This window comes from Lithobates pipiens, unplaced genomic scaffold (genome assembly GCF_037356315.1).
Source record: "Lithobates pipiens isolate NorthernLeopardFrog02 unplaced genomic scaffold, aLitPip1_a1.2 Scaffold_25, whole genome shotgun sequence".
In the NCBI taxonomy this organism is placed as follows: Eukaryota; Metazoa; Chordata; class Amphibia; order Anura; family Ranidae; genus Lithobates; species Lithobates pipiens.
This window is the reverse complement of record NW_027507787.1, coordinates 2,974,737-2,993,708: the sequence shown is the minus strand read 5'-3', so window position 1 is coordinate 2,993,708 and position 18,972 is coordinate 2,974,737. Positions and strand designations below refer to the sequence as shown.

Here is an 18,972-nt window from a genome sequence, read left to right as displayed (position 1 = left end):
CTTGATTCTGACTTGTGCGCTTCTGTGACCCATATGAGTGGTATGGCAAAAGTAGCTTTAGTTATACTTCTCTTTTAAAGTTTTAGAGTCTAAGGAGTGTAGGCATTAGGTTCAGCCTAAGGATTAGAATACATGGTCAGGGCATGGTAGGTAGCAAACACTACCTATGCCAGGATCTCTTATCTTCAAAACACAATAAAAGTATATACAGTATAACATTTTGCATCCATGGGTAGGGCCGTCAATAAGGGGGTACAGATAGCTCTCCTGAATGTTGGAGAGAACAACAGCATGGTTGCTAATAAACTGACAATACTGTATGCATTACACTTATCTAGGCAGTAGGTGGCACTGTAGTATTATAGTGCTATAATGTGTATTCTAAGATATGACAAGATGTACCGTTTAACCAAGTTCAGTGCACTTGTTTGTGGTTAGTTCCTGTTTCCAATGCTGTGGTTCAAATTTGAAGTTTCCAATAGCAAAGCTTAACAATGCCAATTACGAGATATGGAAGCTTAAAAACTAGAAAGGATTCTGAACAAGGATAACTTGTGGCAAGTGCTGAATACAGACAGACCAACAAATAGAGAGACAGAGGACTGGGACAGAAATGATAGACAGGCAAAAGCAACTGTAAGATTACTAGTGGAAGATGACCAGCTTATCCACATAAGAACAGAGAAAACAGCCAAAAGGTATGTGGACTTCATTACAAAATCTGCATGAGCATTCCAAGTCTTAAAGTGGTTGTAAACCCTCACAAACCACTTTGACCTACAGGTAAGCCTAGATTAAGGCTTACCTGTAGGTCCAAGAAATATCTCCTAAACCTATACGGTTTAGGAGATATTTACCTGAAGACAGCCACCGCTGTCTACAGCGCATGCACTGTAGACAGCGGCGTGCAGGCGCACTGGGTAAGCCGCAGATCGCCGCGACATGCCGCGAATGTCGGCTCCCGTGTGCATGCGCGGGAGTGACGTCATCGCTGCTCCGGCAAATCACAGCACCGGAGCAGCGAGACCCACGGAGACCCACCAAGAAGATGGACGCTCGGAACTACAGGGGACAGCGGTGACTTCGCTGGCTCCTGTGTCAGATAAGTGACACATAATGGACTACTATGCGATGCATAGTAGTCCATTATGCTTTACCTTTGCAGGGAATCAAAGAGGAAGTAAACCCATCAGGGTTTACTTCCTCTTTAACAGCAAGTTAAGGCCAGAAAATTTGTGAACAAGTGAAAACAATGCTTGAGATCAAAGAGAACTACGTGCCCTCGGAGAGGACATCAAAGATAACCATATTGTTGCCCTGCTCCTCTGCAACCTTCCAGAGACATATACTGCTTTTATTAATGCTTTTGAAACTAGACCTGAGCAGGAACTGACACGGGAATATGTCAAAGGAAAATTAATCGATGAATATGTCAGAAGGAAAGAAAATATACACCCTGATGGCAAAGCTCTTAAGATGCACAAAGCACGAGAAAGCAGAGTCTGTTTTCGCTGTAAAAGGACCGGTCACTTAAAAAAGGACTGTTCTATTTGGAAAGCCGAGCAGCAAAAGCTAGAGCTATCCACAAAAGAAAGAGTCAAAGCAATCACAAAGCAAAATGCAGACACATCATGGAGTGACGCCTTTAAAGTGACACAGAGCGGCAAGTCATGTAGCTGGTGCATAGACAAGCTACATGACTAGCGATGAGACCTTCTTCACAAACCTTGTTTACAGTGCAAAAGACAATGTTTTCCTAGCAAACAGGAAAAGCATCACATCGGAAGGTGAACAATGGTCTCACAGTTAAAGAGGGATTCCACCTAAAAAAAAAAATATTAAAAGCCAGCAGCTATAAATACTACAGCTGCTGACTTTTAATAAATGGACACTCACCTGTCCCGGGTTCCAGCGATGCCGGCAGCCGAGGCCGATCGATCGCTCGGCTCTCGGCTGCTGCCGTCACCATTCTAGGTGAGGGAATCAGGAAGTGAAGCGAATCGGCTTCACTTCCCGGTTCCCTACTGCGCATGCGTGAGTCGCGCAGCGCAATAGGAATTGTCCGTGCTGTCACTGGGACCCGTGTGTGTCCCAGCAGACAGCGCGGCAGGACAGGAAATGACATAGACTCCTATAGTCTTAGACTTTATCTGATGAAACACAAGAATGAAACATCAGTGAAACTTCAAGAGTTTGTTGCCATGTCTAGCAACACAAACCAGGAATAATACGCACCAACAATGGGAAAGTATACATAAGCAAAGAAGTGGCCTCATATCTGAAAAGACAAGGAATTACAGTACACTAGACAAAACCACACCATACACTCCAGTTCTGAACAAAATGGTGTAGCAGAAAGGAAAAATTGCACTTTTATAGAAATGGCCAGGTGCATGTTGTCGGTCGGATGCCAACCTACCTCACAAATACTGGGGAGAAGCAGTCATGACTGCAATGTACCTACAGAACAGACTACCTTCAAGACCCATTAAAAGTACTACATTCGAAATGTGGCATGGATCAAAGCCTAGCATAGGGCACAACAGAGTGTTTGAATGTAAAGCATATGCCTATATTCCAAGTGAAAAGCAATCCAAGCTGGAGAAGAGAGTCTGAGGTCATTCTAGTAGGCTATAGTGAGCAAACTAAGGGTTACATAATTCTACACCCAAAGACTGACAAAGCGACAGTAAGCCATAGTGTTTATTTTGATGAGAGCCCATCATCAGAAACACCATACCTGAATGCTGTGAAGTGAATATGCCAAGCAAACCAGAAGAAAAGGTCAATCAAAGCAAACCTTTGCAGCAGTCAGAACAAGAGATTGAACTCACATTGCCTAAATCAAGTCTCCCTCCAGATCCTGCTGAACTGCCCTCGGTGGAGACACGCTATACCTCGGACTACAAAGGGGATACCACCCCTCAAGCTGTTATGCACTGTCAAAACACACAGCATACTTAAACCAACATCCTGAGAAGACATAAACTGCCAAAATGTGAAGCCAATAAATGGAGAAAGGCAACAGAAGAATTAAAGTGACTTCAAGAAAATAAAACCTGGACATTCACAGAGCTTCATCATAACCGCAAAACTATAGGAAGTAAGTGGACTTTCAAAGTAAAGTCAAACGCAGAAGGGGATATACACAAATACAAAGCCAGACTAGTTGCCAAGAGTTACTCCGAGAAATTTGGTGATTAAGATGAAACATTTGCTCTCGTTGTAAAACACTCCCCCATCAGAGCGCGTCTTAGCATTGCAGCCGGGAAGGGCATGCAAGTAAAACACATAGACGTTAAAACTGCTTTCCTATATGGAGACATTTAGGAAGCTCTCTACATGGTGCAACCACCAGGGTTTGAGCCAACCTCGTGTGTAAATTTCAGAAGAGCATCTACGGTCTTAAAGTAATTGTAAAGCTTTGTTTTTTCTTTTTTCTTTAAAATAGCAAACATGTCATACTTGCCTCCACTGTGCAGTTTGTTTTGCATAGAGTGGCCCCGATTATCCTCTTCTGGGGTCGCCCGGCAGAGCTATAAGCTCCTCCCCATATGGTATAACCCCCTAGGAGAAACGCTCCTATCTTGCGGGCGCACTCCCGAGTCCAGTATTTGCGTCCATAGATGCAGAATGTAGGACTTGGCCCTGCCCCCCAGTGCCCACGTCATCGGGTTTGACAGCAGCGGGAGCCAATGGCCGTGCTGCTATCAATCTTTCCAATCAAGAGCCAAGAATCCTGGGCAGAGAGGTATAGCGCATCTCCACTGAGTGATTAAAGGGGGTCAGATGAGTAAAACAGGGGGGGCTAGGGGGCCGGTCACTGTCAGAAGTTTTTTTCACCTCAATGCATAGGATGCATTAAGGTGAAGAACACAAGGGTTTACAACCGCTTTAAGCATTCTGCAAGGATGTGGAATGAGAAAGTAAGCAAAGTACTTACCAAAGAGGGATTCTCAAGAAGTAAAACAGACCCCTGTCTCTACCCCAGGAATCAAGAAGACAGATGGATATACATCCTTATCTATGATGACATTATAACCTGTTTTGAACAAGAAGGGGATTATAATCAGATAGTTTACAAAGATCTAGGGAACATTAGCTACTATCTGGGAATCCAACACAGAGAAGAAGATGGAAGTTATATTCTCAACCAATCTCAGAAAATCTCTGAAATCTTGGAACGATTCCATATGTAAGTTGCAAAGGAAGTGAAAACTCCTATGGAACCAGGCTATCAAAAGAGCAATGAAGCAGAAAACTTGCCACAATGACATGTATCGCAGAGTAATCAGTAAGCTGCTATATGTTGCCACTGTGGCAGGATCAGACGTAGCTGCAGCAGTGGGCATACTATGCAGGAAAGATTCAGCTCCCTGTCAGCATGACTGGAACGCAGTAAAAAGAGTGATTCAGTACCTCAAAAGGAACAATTCAGATGAAGTTAGTTACCAGCAACATCACATCCAAAGCTGGTCAGATATGTGGATGCTGATTGGGCTGGGGACTGTACAGACCGCAAATCCACAAGTGGAGTCATCTTCCAATATGGGGAAGGAACCATAAGTTGGTCTAGTCGAAAGCAACCAACTGTTGCTCTTCAACTGAAGCAGAGTACATTGCAGCAGCATACACATGTCAAGAATGGTATGGATTCATTAACTTTTTGTGGACATTGGGATAGACATGTCAAAACCAATTCCCATTTTAGAAGATGCATAAACATGTATAAAGCTTAAGTAATCAGAAAGATGAATCCTAGGACCAAACACATCGATGTCAAGTATCATCTACTGAGGGACAATCAAGAGCAAGGTTTTATTGACATTAAATATTGCCCATCAGAGGAGATGACTGCTGATGTACTCACCAAGCCTTTGTTGAAGGAACGTTATAATTATATCCAGAAGAAACTGAATGCAATTTGACAAAGCACATGCTGTTGAGAAGGGGTGTTGAAAAGAACAGCAGCATGGTTGCTAATAAACGGACAATACTGTATGCATTATACTTATCTATGCAGCAGGTGGCGCTGTAGTATTATAATGTTATAAAGTGCATTATATTATATGACAGGATGTACCATCTACGTTCAGAGCACTTGTTTGTGGTTAGTTCCTGTTTCATGTTTCCAATGCTTAAAAGTCCACCAAAATATTATTCAAAAAGAATAAAATACCTCCACCACAAAAGTATAAAATATGATAACGTTATCAAAACACAGATGGCCACAACAATCATTCATCCTCATTCAAATCATAAACCAGCTAATTAGTATATGAATTCCTAGAGGAGGAGGGTATTCTTCAGATGTGTGGAGGCTATGCGCTAGTGATCACAGAGGAAGTCCATAGGTATTTCAACATACAATTGCTGGGAACAATGAAATCGCGAATATAGAACGATTGCAGACAGTCCTAGATAATCAAAAAACACACTATCCCAAACTGGGGCTTAGAATAGAGGTCTAGGACAGAGGAGGATTAGTATCTGTGTAGTATGGCAGAGGCAGATCACATCACATAAATTACAATGGGTTAATGAGAGACTATCCAAAGTTCAGCCCTAAAGCACAGAAAAAATCTTCAATACAAAGGCTGATCACTACCGATAGTACAATGTCCAGTTCTCTAACTGAATACTCTTCTGCTACTCACCGCTATCTTTTCAGGGCTGACTAAACGGCAGTGCATTGAACCAGATGAAAGGGGTGAGATGTAGAGTGCCGCCCATCACTTACCTGGCCAGATGATAAACACTTGGCTAGGGACTCACCGATCACCCAGTGTCCAATAGTCCAGGCAGTAATGCCTAGGGAGGATAGATTCCTGTCAGGTGGTGATGGGGAGAGAGGAGTGAGGAGTGAGGAGTTAATGTCAACCGCTAATAAGCACATCAGCATGTTGACTTACTCGCGCTGTCTCTTACTGCAAAACACCGCCTCAGGTCACAACGGTAACCTGGCCGACCACCGCAGTTGTCTGGAGGGGGATATTTCTGCCAATCTGTTCAAGAGCTACAGATAGTGTGGTTGCGTCATACTGACGCGTTTCACTAGAAAATAGAATTTCTTCAGAGCATTATGCACTACATATAATGCATTACACGTGGTTGGATTTTCTGACGGGAAACGTTGGATGTGAGCTTGTTGTCGGAAAGTCCAACCATGTGTACGCTCCATCGAACATTTGCTGTCGGACTTTCTGCCAAAAAATGTTGCTAGCAGGTTCTCAAATTTTCCCCCCAACAAAACTTAGTTGTCACAAAGTCAGATCGTGTCTACACAAGTCCAGCGCACAAAAGTTCACACATGCTCAGAATCAAGCAGAAGAAGCCACACTGGCAAGGAAAGGGCCCTATTTTTAGAGAGTAAATTGCTGGAAATTTTGAGAATTCAACAGGACTAGGGTTCCAAGAAGACCGACAGATTGAAATAATTTCTTAATCCTAGAGGCTGTAAAGCATTTAAAGATCCACATTTTTTCTGTTTTGAAAAAGTATTCTATCAAAATCACCTCTTCTGAGAGGTAGATTATGTTTGTAGATACCCTTAACATGGAGTCCACTCGTTTCACCACGCATTAGAAAGAATGTACCAATGATGGTTGAGGATGCTTTTTACCTGGTCCCATTGGGACCCAAATTTGGTAATAATTCTGATAGGGGCTTGTTTGTCATCTTGCATTGCACGTGAGGTAATATCAAAGAGTTTCTATCAGTTGGAATGGCCCTCTTTTTGGCCCTTCGAATCCATTGGTGCGAATAGCCCCTTTCCCTAAATCTACCCTACATATCAGTTGCCTCTATGTGGAAGTCTTTATCCAGTGAGCAATTCCTTTTAATTTTTAGGAATTGACCCACAGGAATTCCGTGAATCAGGGAATGGTGGTGATGACTGGTGGCCTCCAAAAGTGTATGGGCCGCAGTTTTCTTGCGATAGGTCTTAGTCACAATGTGCTCTTCCTGCACACTGATTATGAAGTTGAGGAAGGGTGGTGTGTCATGATGGTAGGTAAGTAAATCTGAGATTCCTATTATTAGTATTGAGTTCCTCCATAAACTGGTATAGTTGTTGGACTGTACCCCCCTCCCCCCCCACACCATGAGCACGTCATCAATGTACTGGCTGAGGTACAGTGGGGACCGATATACCATCTTCTCCTCCCAAAACCCCAGATGGAGACTGGCACATGATGTTGCCCGAGGGGCACACATCGAAGTGCCCCTCAGCTGTTGGTAATAGGTACCAAGAAATTGGAAGGAATTATATTGTAACATGAATTCCAGAATTTCCAAAATGAACTAATTTTGTGCACCTAAAAAGTGAAACTTTTTCCAGCAAGCGTTTGACTGCTAATAATATTTGAATAATATTTTAGTGGACTTTCCATTATAAAGAAAATATATATTTTTTGCTATTACCAGTTTGTTCCTTTTTGAAGAATTCTTTCTGGACTCTATACATTATATAGCCTTGATCCATGTACTCTGTACGTTACCCTCTCCTGACCCCTGCACTCTGTACATTACATAGCCTTGGTCCCTGCACTTTGTACATTACCCCCTACTGACCTATAAACTACAGTATATATATTTCCCACTCCTGCATTATGTATGATACACACTCCTGACCCCTAAACTATGTACATTTCCCACTCCTGTATTATGTATATTACACACTCTTGACCCATGAACTATGAATATTAAACATTGCTGACCCCTGAACTATGGATGTTACCCACCCCTGACTCATGCACACTGTACAGTACATACCCCTGACATCTACACTATGTACAGTAAATACTACTGAGCCCTGCGCTCTGTACATTTCATGTTCCTGACACCTGCATGTTGTATGCTATTTACACCTGACACCTGTACTCTGTATGTTACACATATTTGACCCCTGGGCTCTCTACAAGTTTTAAACCCCTCCCACTATTAGCACAATACTGCCACACCTACATTTCTCAACGGTGCACTGTGTACACGCCACCTTTTTCTCTGGTTGCCTGCATGCCCTGTCAGGTGCATGGGGCCCTGACAGGTAGGCTGTATGAGGCCCCATGGTTTTTAATGGCATCATTGTCCATGGCTGATCTACTGATGGTGATTTATGTAAAGATTTTAGGAAAAAAATAATGCCTTGATCACCAACACAGGGCTACAAGTTTGAATTGTCGACCTGCAACAAGATGTGCTGTTAGTGGCAGGCTCTCCAGGTAAGAGACTTAAAAAATGATTTGCAAAAAAAAAAATTCTTAAAGAAACCTGACAGTCAGGTGTGATGCCAAACATACTGAAAAACAGATTTAGCATTTACAGTACATACACTTTAATGATATAAAAATACATATACTGGTTGTAGAAATGTACATAACACAACAACACTACTCACCTTACTGAGATAATGTGGTCTATAAGCTTCTTGGTTAATTTTATTGTATTGACACCAAAAGAAGGTCCACCCAGTTCTTAAAAAAAAAAGTGAAATGAGAATTTTATTCCTATAATTTCTGTGATTCAGTCATAAACAATGTAATTGTCTCTTTATCACTTCTTCTTACACAAAGCAACAATAAACATTTCCCCCTCTAAAGCATGCCCAACATCATTTAATTATTTTATATTGTTTTAACAAAAAAAAATGCTTTTATTACTACCTCTGAAATCATCACCAACAGGCCTGCATATGTTGTACTATTAAATGTTAAAGTATAACTAAAGGTAAGCGGAGATGGATTGGAACACCTATTGGGCTATTATTGCCATATGTGTACCTGTAAGGGAGAGTCCCCCTCTCCATTTGTCCTGTTTAACATTATTATTGAAAGGCCAAATAAAAGAAAATCCCAAATTTTGGGTTGCCCCCTTCAATGGGGACGTTAGTTCTAGTTCTGGTGACCTGGGGGGGGGGGGGGGGGTCCTTATTTTGCTGGGATTTCCTCTCACTTCCTGTTTTGGCTATGTAACAGGAAGTGACGGCAAATTTCCACAATGGGACACAAATGGCAAAAAAATAATCTGACAGGGGTTATAATTCTCCCTTATTATCCATAAAGAAAAAAAAGTTTTTGCCTATACTTCTGCTTTAAGTCTCACTTAGTGGTCCATGACTGCAACATGATGGCTAATTTGTAAGCATGGCATACTGCAATACAAAATGTTTAAACCCATAGAAGAGAACCATCTAGCTATTATATTACTGTTACTCTAAATTTTTTTTAGACTTTGCACACTTAATAAAGACAAATATAACGTTGCTTTAATATCAAGCTCTTCTCCCCTAATTATACGATTCATAGGAAAAATGATACAAATATCACCAGTCCATAATACATTTTTTCCACAAAGAAAGCCAATGCATTTCAGGGCTTAATAACTTTCCCCTTTATTAGGACTAGAATGCGGGCGGGTATCCAAGCTGAGGATTTGCAATGCAGGAGATGTACAGGCTACACGCTCGGAGCTCACAGCTCCTTCTACTGGCCTATTGCTCTTGGGAGGAGAGCAGTTGATGTACCTGGGCAACAATAATAGAAAAATCTTTTTTAATGTATTAAAAATCAAATGTTTAATGAAAAAATTAAAAGTTAAAATATGTGAAAAGGTGAAAATGAGAACTGAAATTAAAATGCACTATAAAAATCAAGTAATGGAACACATTGATGGGAATTAGTATGAGGGGAAAAAAAAAGGGAAAAAAACAAGAAAAAAATGGAAATGGGAGGGGGGGGGGGGATTATTCTCTTATGGATAAGTAATTACTTACTATGCATATTATATTATATATGCACCATCCCCAACTTGTGAGGAACTCTGTCTAGAAATGGGTAAAAAACGACCATAAAAAGTGTGCTGTAAGACACCAAAAGAAAAGTGAAAAAATGGGACTATAATAAGGAATGTGTCCATTTCTTCATTGAGACCCCCTGGCATGAGAGTATGCAACCAGTATATCCAGTAGGTCTCCTGCTGACATAAGCTTTTAAAGCATTCCACCGCAGGAAGACCTCTGCGGATGGCCTCGATGACCCAGACTCTGAGGCCCATAGTGGATTTGTGATGTTCCTCGAGAAAATGCAGAGGAACAGTGTGTTTGTCCCATCCCTTCTCAATGAAACGCCTGTGTTTGCCAAATCATTGACGCAAGGTGCCTATGGTCTTGCCCACACAGAAGAAGCCGCAAGGGCATCGTGTTGGTTGTGGGTCAGCTGATGTTTTGGATTTTGGAGTGGGTTTTGAACCATGCCCCTCCAAAGTCTAAAACAGCAGATGACCCACAACCAACACGATTCACAACCCAATTTCATGATTGTCATAAAAAAATGGAGAATATCTTAGCAAAGCATTGGTCCATTCTGTTTGGTGACCCTTTTTTGGCTCTTCTCTTACCCAACAACCCAAGGTCTCCTATTGCAAAGCCAAGAATATAAACAGTAAAATAGCACCCAGCAAAAGCCAAACTAGTTTACCCACCCCCACTTCACACATTCCCTTAATTCCATTAGTGGGAATGTTCCAATGTAAGAAAAAATTATGCCTTATGCCGCGTACACACGACAGGACTTAAGTCCGGCAGACTTTCGACGGAGTTCTGAAGGAGTTCTGACAGAGTTCTGACAGACTTTCCGAATGAACGGACTTGGCCACACACAATCACACCAAAGTCCGATGGATTCGACCGTGATGACGTATGACTGGACTAGAATAAGGAAGTTCATAGCCAGTAGCCAATAGCTGCCCTAGCGTCGGTTTTAGTCCGTCAGACTAGCACACACACGAGCGGATTTCTGGGTCCGGCAGAGTTCTGGCGGAAAAATTTGAAGCATGTTCCATTTCTAAAGTCTGTCGGATTTTTGCAAATCAAAAGTCCGCTGCAGCCCACACACGATCGAATAGTCCGCCGGAATCGTTCCGTCGGACCTTTGATGTCGAAAAGTCCGCTCGTGTGTACGGGGCATAACTTGTAAGTTTGTTGATCATAGTTAAAAAACCTATACCATTAAAAAGGTAAAACATACACCATAAAAGAATTTTACAACTATTCAAGTGAGTATGTGGTGTATTGTCTAACACGCACCTCGCCCCCACCGATTTGACAAACACAGGTGTTTCATTGAGAAGGCATGGGACAAACAGTGTCCTTCTGCATTTTCTCAAAGAACATCGCAAATCCACTATGGGCCTCAAAGTCTGGGTCATCGAGGCCAACCCCAGAGGTCTTCCTGCTGTGGAATGCTTTAAACACTTATTTCAGCAGGAGACCTACTGGATATACTCGTTGAATACTCTCTCGTCAGGGAGACTCAACGAAGAAATAGAGACACATTCCTTATTATAGTCCCATTTTATCACTTTTCTTCCTTTTTTTACAATCCCCAGATTTCTTTTGGTATTTTACAGCGTAATTTTTATGGTCATTTTTAACCCATTCCTGGACATTAAGTTCCTCACAAGTTGGGGATGGTGCCATCTAATACGCATAGTAAGTAATTCCTTGTCTCAAAAGAATAATTCCCCCCCCCCACCCCCATTTAAATTTTTTTGTTTATCCCTTATCTTTTTTTTCATACTTATTCCCAACAACGTGTTCCATTACTTGCTTTTTATAGTGCATTTTAATTCCGTTCTCATTTTCACATATTTTACCTTTTATTTTTTTCATTAAACATTTGGTTTGTAATACATTAAAAAAGGATATTTTTTTTTAAATTATTGTTAGTCTGCTGGCCGTTATAGTTCCATGGCCACAGACATCATGCCCAGGTACTTAAACTGCTCTCCTCCCAAGAGCAATAAGCCAGTAAAGGGAACTGTGAGCTCCGAGCGCATAGCCTGTACATTTCCTGCATTGCAAATCCTCAGCTTGGATGCCCGCCTTGCCCTGGTGACATTGTTTCTGCATTCCAGACTGGTCAGCGAAGAGCTCCCTGTCAATTGGACACTGCACAGAAGCCTGTGACTGAATTTAACACCCTCCACGGCCGAGGGATCGATACCGGAGCCAGCAGCGCAGCATCAGAGTAGCCCAGGACGCCGTTATCTTTGATGAGCATCTTCACCCCATGGACCTGTAAGTGTACACCTTACACGAAATGTACTGAAACCAGTAGGATTCATTCAGCTGGCACCTCCCTCCTCTCTTACTTTTTCACATGTTAGAAGTAGACTTTAAAAAAAACACAACAAATATATTTCAATAATGATTATATTGATAATCATGATAGAATGTTTGTAATAAAAGACTTACATTATATAAAATTGCATGCAACATTGCATATAGAATCAAAAAAGTAGCAGTTCAATATCTGAAGAACAAATAATTGTATAAAATAAACTTCATAATCATGGTAATGATGAAAAATTAAATACTGATAGCAACCATATAAACCCATATAGTATACAGAGCTAAGGTTATTATGTTACCTTTGAAAAAATATTCTATGTGCCTTTATAAAGACATGATTGTTTTTCTATTAGATTTTTTTTTTTTTTTTTACCATAACCATAATTATAACAAATTGTTTATATTGCCATCGAAACACATAGGGGGAGGTTTATTAAAACTGGAGCACACAGAATATGGTAAAGCTGTGCATAGTAACCAATCAGCTTCCAACTTCAGTTTGTTCAATTAAGCTTTTACAGTAAGGCTCCATTCACATTTGGCGCTTTGAGATTTTGGGCAGAATCGCTGTGATTCTGCCCGCAATCTCAAATGGCACTGTAATCGCAAAATGCGTGTTCAGGTGCTCTTCATTTTCAATGGCACCTAAAACGCGGTATGGTTTTGCTTTGATTATTGTGCGATCGTGTGATTGTGCGTGAAGCTTGTAGCCCAAATGGGGCTTAAAACCTAGAAGCTGATTGGTTACAGTGCACTACATTCTGTGTCCTCCAGTTTTACTAACTCTCCCCTGGGCTTTCTTTGCGGAATAAACTTTATAATGATCTGTTGATATTAGTGTGGCGTTCTCATACTTCCTACACTTCAGTTTCCTTCTCCAGGGGTCCTTTGGGATGCCTCTGTTGATAAAGAGCAGCCCCTACGCCATCGAGTTTAGAATTACTACACCATAAACAATCCCCTCTAAATATGGAAGAATTTATTCAGACTTTAGATGGTTGTTATTAACTTTATTAGTCAAAAAAGCTTCTTCTGTGCATCGTTTTGATTTAGTTTTAATGATTTTACTTGGACCTGACAATTAAGACCAGTGGCGGCTGGTGCTTAATTTTGGGGGAGCATGAACAAACCCCACAAGGTCTTCCCCAGTCTTCATTCTGTGTCCTAAATCTTCAGCCTCCTGTCCTGATTGGCTGGGATGAGAAGCTGTAAACCGATGGCGAATATTGGTTTGCTAATATCACAAAGTGCGAGGGTTCAGGGCACAGTGCTTTGTGCCCCGAGGACAACAAAACAAGCCAATTAGAGTCTTAGCCCTTGTACACACGGTCGGAGATTCCGACGGAATGTGTCCTATCGGACCGTTTTGTCAGATAATCCGACTGTGTGTGGTCTCCATCGGACTGTTTTTCCAACTTGTCCGTAAAATTTTCCGGCAAAATGCTCCGATTGGACATACTCCGATCATATGTAGTCTCTGATGAACAAAGTGCCACGCATGCTCAGATCAAATTCCTAGACCAAAGCTATTGACTACTAGCCTGAAACTAGTCCCGTCGTAACGAAATAACGTCATCACGTTATGTACAATTGGATTTTCTGACAACTTTGTCCGACCGTGTGTATGCAACAGTTTCGGACAAAATCCGTCGGACAAAATCAAACGGATTTGGTTGTCAGAATGTCCGACCGTGTGTACAAGGGCTTAGGCTCTAATTAGTGTGCGTGTAAAAAAATGTCGGTCCTAATAGAGATGTAAAGCAAAGTAGGATGTTCACAGAGGGTAAAGCTCTAAGGAACCTGCAGCCATTCCTTGCTTCTGCCTACAGTGCAGTACCCGGCTGAATGAGGAAGCTGGAAAGGCACAGTTTGAGAACTTTATCCAGGAATTCAGTAAGATCTATCAGAGCAAAGAAGTGATTAATATACCACTGATGGGATATATTCGATGCTTTGTCATATGTGAGAGCTGAAGATACGATCAGTCGTCTGTTGATAAGAGATGTGCTTTTTAACCAGGTGCTTCTGGTAAGTGCATAACCCATAGAGATTTGCACAGGAGGTGTGGTGATGGACTACTGAGATTCTGAATGATCTGCTAGCAACACTTGCTACATTTTATATATATTTTTCTGCTTGCATTAGTTTTGCTGACTATGAATTATTATTGAAACATTGATGGACTTTTTTTTGTTTCTGGCATATGTAACAGACTTTTTTGGTTTCTTGCATTTGTTATTGCAACCAAATATATGAATGGACATATGCCTATTTGAGGAATATGTATGCAGAGTGATCCATAGAGGAACAAATTAAGTTTAAATACCATACAGTATTTATGCTTTCTGTTTGAAAGTAATTCTATATACTTTTTTTTTATATTATAAGGTTTTTTACTGTGTGTAGGTTGATGTTTACATATACTTAGTTTTGTATAAAATGTTTAAATTCATACTTATAGTTTTAGGTTTACGTTTTTTTTTTTAAAAGCGCTGCTAGTGCCTTTGTTATGTTCACCGTTTGGCACCAGATTTGGGTCCTAATAGAAACCTATTGGCCGGCTCCCCAAATGATGTACAGCCACACACATAATGATTGATTTTTAAATAAATGATATGACTAACATTTTTTTACTTTACAATTAAAAAAAATGATAGTCATCTTTTTAGTTATTTAAAAATAAATAATTTTAATATTTGATTATGCAAACTAGGGGGCCTGCACCCCTTATGGATTGGCCGCCACTGCATTGGACAGGGTAATTACATCAGGAATTTCAGGACCCAGTAATAAATTGAAACCAAATCAAACCAGAGAGGTGCACAATAAAAGCTTTTCTAATAGGTGGCATTTTGCTGTGTCTGCTTTTACACAGTATTTTACATTTTCTGTCTCTGTAACCATACTCTGTTCCCAGAAATAAAACATTTCCATCCAGCTTGTACTGTACAATGTTTCTATAGACTCTTATGTGTATTGCTTTGGGCGTAACCAGCCAGACTCAGTATAAAAAAAAACAAATATATGTCGCTGAGCTGCAGAAGAATATCCCCTACCATATATGGGTTATTTTTTGCAGTAAAAATGCATTTCATTGCTTTTATTTCACAAGGCAAAATTGAATTGCCTTTGTTGTCTCAGTAAGAAACCTACAAGGGGTCTGAAATCAGCATAGAAAATATATAAAACTTTTGTATTATGTTAGCATAGTATCTAGCTAAGTTCAGTAAAACGATATGAGTGGAATTTTATTCTGATAAGTCGAATTTTTCTTTCACACGCAGTTACAAGCACAGTGTAAATTTGCCTTTCTAGAAAGAAGTTTCAAATCTAGCTCATAGGGTACATTATTTTGCCAAACATTTGTGTACATCTGACCATTGCACTTGCACTGTATGGCCAAAATTATGCTGAAAAACCCTGCAAATAAATACGTTTAGATGTTTCCAGTGAAGTGTACTGCCAATGCTACAGCATCCAAAGACAATTGTACACTTCCAACTTTGTGGCAACACTATGGAAAGGTCTGGTTTCTGTTCTACTATGGTGTTGCCTCTCCGCTCCATAGAGACATGATTTAATGAGTTTGGGGTTGTGTGTTGAGTAGGGCGATTAGAGTCAATGGGGTGAGCATTTTTTAAAGGAGTCCATGTCAGTGCAAACTTGCGGTTTCAAGGGCACAGCAGCCCACAGTTATTAAAAAAGAAAAAATAGGTCTTAAAATAAAAACTTGTCCATCCACGGATTTCAGTTTCAGGCTTCATGCACACGAGACGCAGATGCAAACGCTGCTGGACACATGTTAAAACCGGCGTTTAGAAACGCGCGTTTTGCCGCGATTTTTACCGCGATTTAGCGGCGTTTTACCGCGTTTTCGTCTAGAAACGTTTAGTTAAGCTAACATCATAGACCCTCCCCAGCTCAAAAATTAACTATTTCAGCAATTTTGTGAGACCAGAGTGAGTAGCAGCAGCTGTGAGAGCTGCAGTGTACTTGTATTTAGCGTGTCACTTGCCACGGCACCTGCCACAAGTTGTGGATTGTCCACTTGCCACGTGACTTGCCACATCACCTGCCACGTCACTTGCCATGTCATCTGCCACAAGTTGTGGATTGTCCAACTGCCACGTCACCTGCCACAAGTTGTGGATTGTCCACTTGCCACGTGACTTGCCACATCACCTGTCACGTCACTTGCCACGTCACCTGCCACAAGTTTTGGATTGTCCACTTGCCACGTCACTTGCCACGTCACTTGCCACAAGTTGGGGATTGTCCACTTGCCACATCACCTGCCACGTCACCTGTCACAAGTTGTGGATTGTCCACTTGCCACATCACTTGCCACCTGCCATGTCAATTGCCACAAGCTGTGGATTGTCCACTTGCCACGTCACTTGCCACGTCACCTGCCACGTCACTTGCCACATCACCTGCCACAAGTTTTGGATTGTCCACTTGCCACGTCAGCTGCCACGTCACTTGCCACAAGATGTGGATTGTCCACTTGTCACATCACCTGCCACATCACTTGCCACATCACCTGCCACGTCACTTGCCACGAGATGTGGATTGTCCACTTGCCACGTCACTTGCCACGTCACCTGCCACGTCACTTGCCACGTCACCTGCCACAAGTTTTGGATTGTCCACTTGCCACGTCACTTGCCACGTCACCTGCCACGTCACTTGCCACAAGATGTGGATTGTCCACTTGTCACATCACCTGCCACATCACTTGCCACATCACCTGCCACGTCACCTGCCACAAGTTGTGGATTGTCCACTTGCCACGTCACTTGCCACATCACCTGCCACGTCACTTGCCACGAGATGTGGATTGTCCACTTGCCACGTCACTTGCCACGTCACCTGCCACGTCACTTGCCACGTCACCTGCCACAAGTTTTGGATTGTCCACTTGCCATGTCACTTGCCACGTCAGCTGCCACGTCACTTGCCACAAGATGTGGATTGTCCACTTGTCACATCACCTGCCACATCACCTGCCACGTCACCTGCCACGTCACCTGCCACGTCACCTGCCACAAGTTGTGGATTGTCCACTTGCCACGTCACTTGCCATGTCAGCTGCCACGTCACTTGCCACAAGATGTGGATTGTCCACTTGTCACATCACCTGCCACATCACTTGCCACATCACCTGCCACGTCACCTGCCACAAGTTGTGGATTGTCCACTTGCCACATCACTTGCCACATCACCTGCCACGTCACTTGCCACGAGATGTGGATTGTCCACTTGCCACGTCACTTGCCACGTCACCTGCCACATCACTTGCCACGTCACCTGCCGCAAGTTTTGGATTGTCCACTTGCCACGTCACTTGCCACGTCAGCTGCCATGTCACTTGCCACAAGATGTGGATTGTCCACTTGTCACATCACCTGCCACATCACTTGCCACATCACCTGCCACGTCACCTGCCACAAGTTGTGGATTGTCCACTTGCCACGTCACTTGCCACATCACCTGCCACGTCACTTGCCACGAGATGTGGATTGTCCACTTGCCACGTCACCTGCCACGTCACTTACCACGTCACCTGCCACAAGTTTAGGATTGTCCACTTGCCACGTCACTTGCCACGTCAGCTGCCACGTCACTTGCCACAAGATGTGGATTGTCCACTTGTCACATCACCTGCCACATCACTTGCCACATCACCTGCCACATCACCTGCCACGTCACCTGCCACGTCACCTGCCACGTCACCTGCCACAAGTTGTGGATTGTCCACTTGCCACGTCACTTGCCACATCACCTGCCACGTCACTTGCCACAAGATGTGGATTGTCCACTTTCCACGTCACCTGCCATGCCACCTGCCACAAGTTGTGGATTGTCCACTTGCCACGTCACCAGCCACATCACCTGCCACAAGTTGTGGATTGTCCACTTGCCACACCACTTTCCACGTCACCTGCCACGTCACCTGCCACAAGATGTGGATTGTCCACTTGCCACGTCACCAGCCACATCACCTGCCACAAGTTGTGGATTGTCCACTTGCCACATCACTTTCCACGTCACCTGCCACGTCACCTGCCACAAGTTGTGGATTGTCCACTTGCCACGTCCCTTGCCATGTCACCTGCCACAAGTGGATTGTCCACTTGCCACATCACTTGCCACATCACCTGCCACAAGTTGTGGATTGTCCACTTGCCACGTCACCTGACACAAGTTGTGGATTGTCCACTCGCCACGTCACTTGCCACATCCCCTGCCACAAGTGGATTGTCCACTTGCCACGTCCCCTGCCACAAGTGGATTGTCCACTTGCCACGTCACTTGCCACGTCACCTGCCACAAGTTATGGATTATCCACTTGCCACGTCACATGCCAGTCACCTGCCACAAGTTGTGGATTGTCCACTCGCCACGTCACTTGCCACATCCCCTGCCACAAGTGGATTGTCCACTTGCCACGTCCCCTGCCACAAGTGGATTGTCCACTTGCCACGTCACTTGCCACGTCACCTGCCACAAGTTATGGATTATCCACTTGCCACGTCACATGCCAGTCACCTGCCACAAGTTGTTGATTTTCCACTTGCCACGTCACCTGCCAGGTCACTTGCCGCGTCACCTGCCAGGTCACTTGCCACGTCACCTGCCACAAGTTGTGGATTGTCCACTTTCCACGTCACTTGCCACTTCACCTGCCACGTCACTTGCCACAAGTTGTGGATTGTCCACTTGCCACATCACTTGCCACCTGCCATGTCACTTGCCACAAGTTGTGAATTGTCCACTTGCCACGTCACTTGCCACCTGCCATGTCACTTGCCACAAGTTGTGGATTGTCCACTTGCAAT

General features: G+C 43.0%; 1 protein-coding gene across 5 annotated transcripts in view; it reads right to left on the bottom strand.

Annotated features, from left to right (window-relative positions):
* The window catches only part of LOC143930060 (L-threonine ammonia-lyase-like), a 107,137-nt gene that overhangs the window by 43,434 nt on the left and 44,731 nt on the right, over positions 1-18,972 (bottom strand). For all 5 annotated transcript variants that reach the window (XR_013262695.1, XM_077453963.1, XM_077453965.1 and 2 more), the window contains one exon: positions 8,399-8,474. Coding sequence is in view for 4 of the 5 variants with exons in the window: in XM_077453963.1 (XP_077310089.1) it covers positions 8,399-8,474 (76 nt within the window). In the remaining variant the exon portion in view is untranslated. The remainder of the gene's footprint in view (positions 1-8,398; positions 8,475-18,972) is intronic.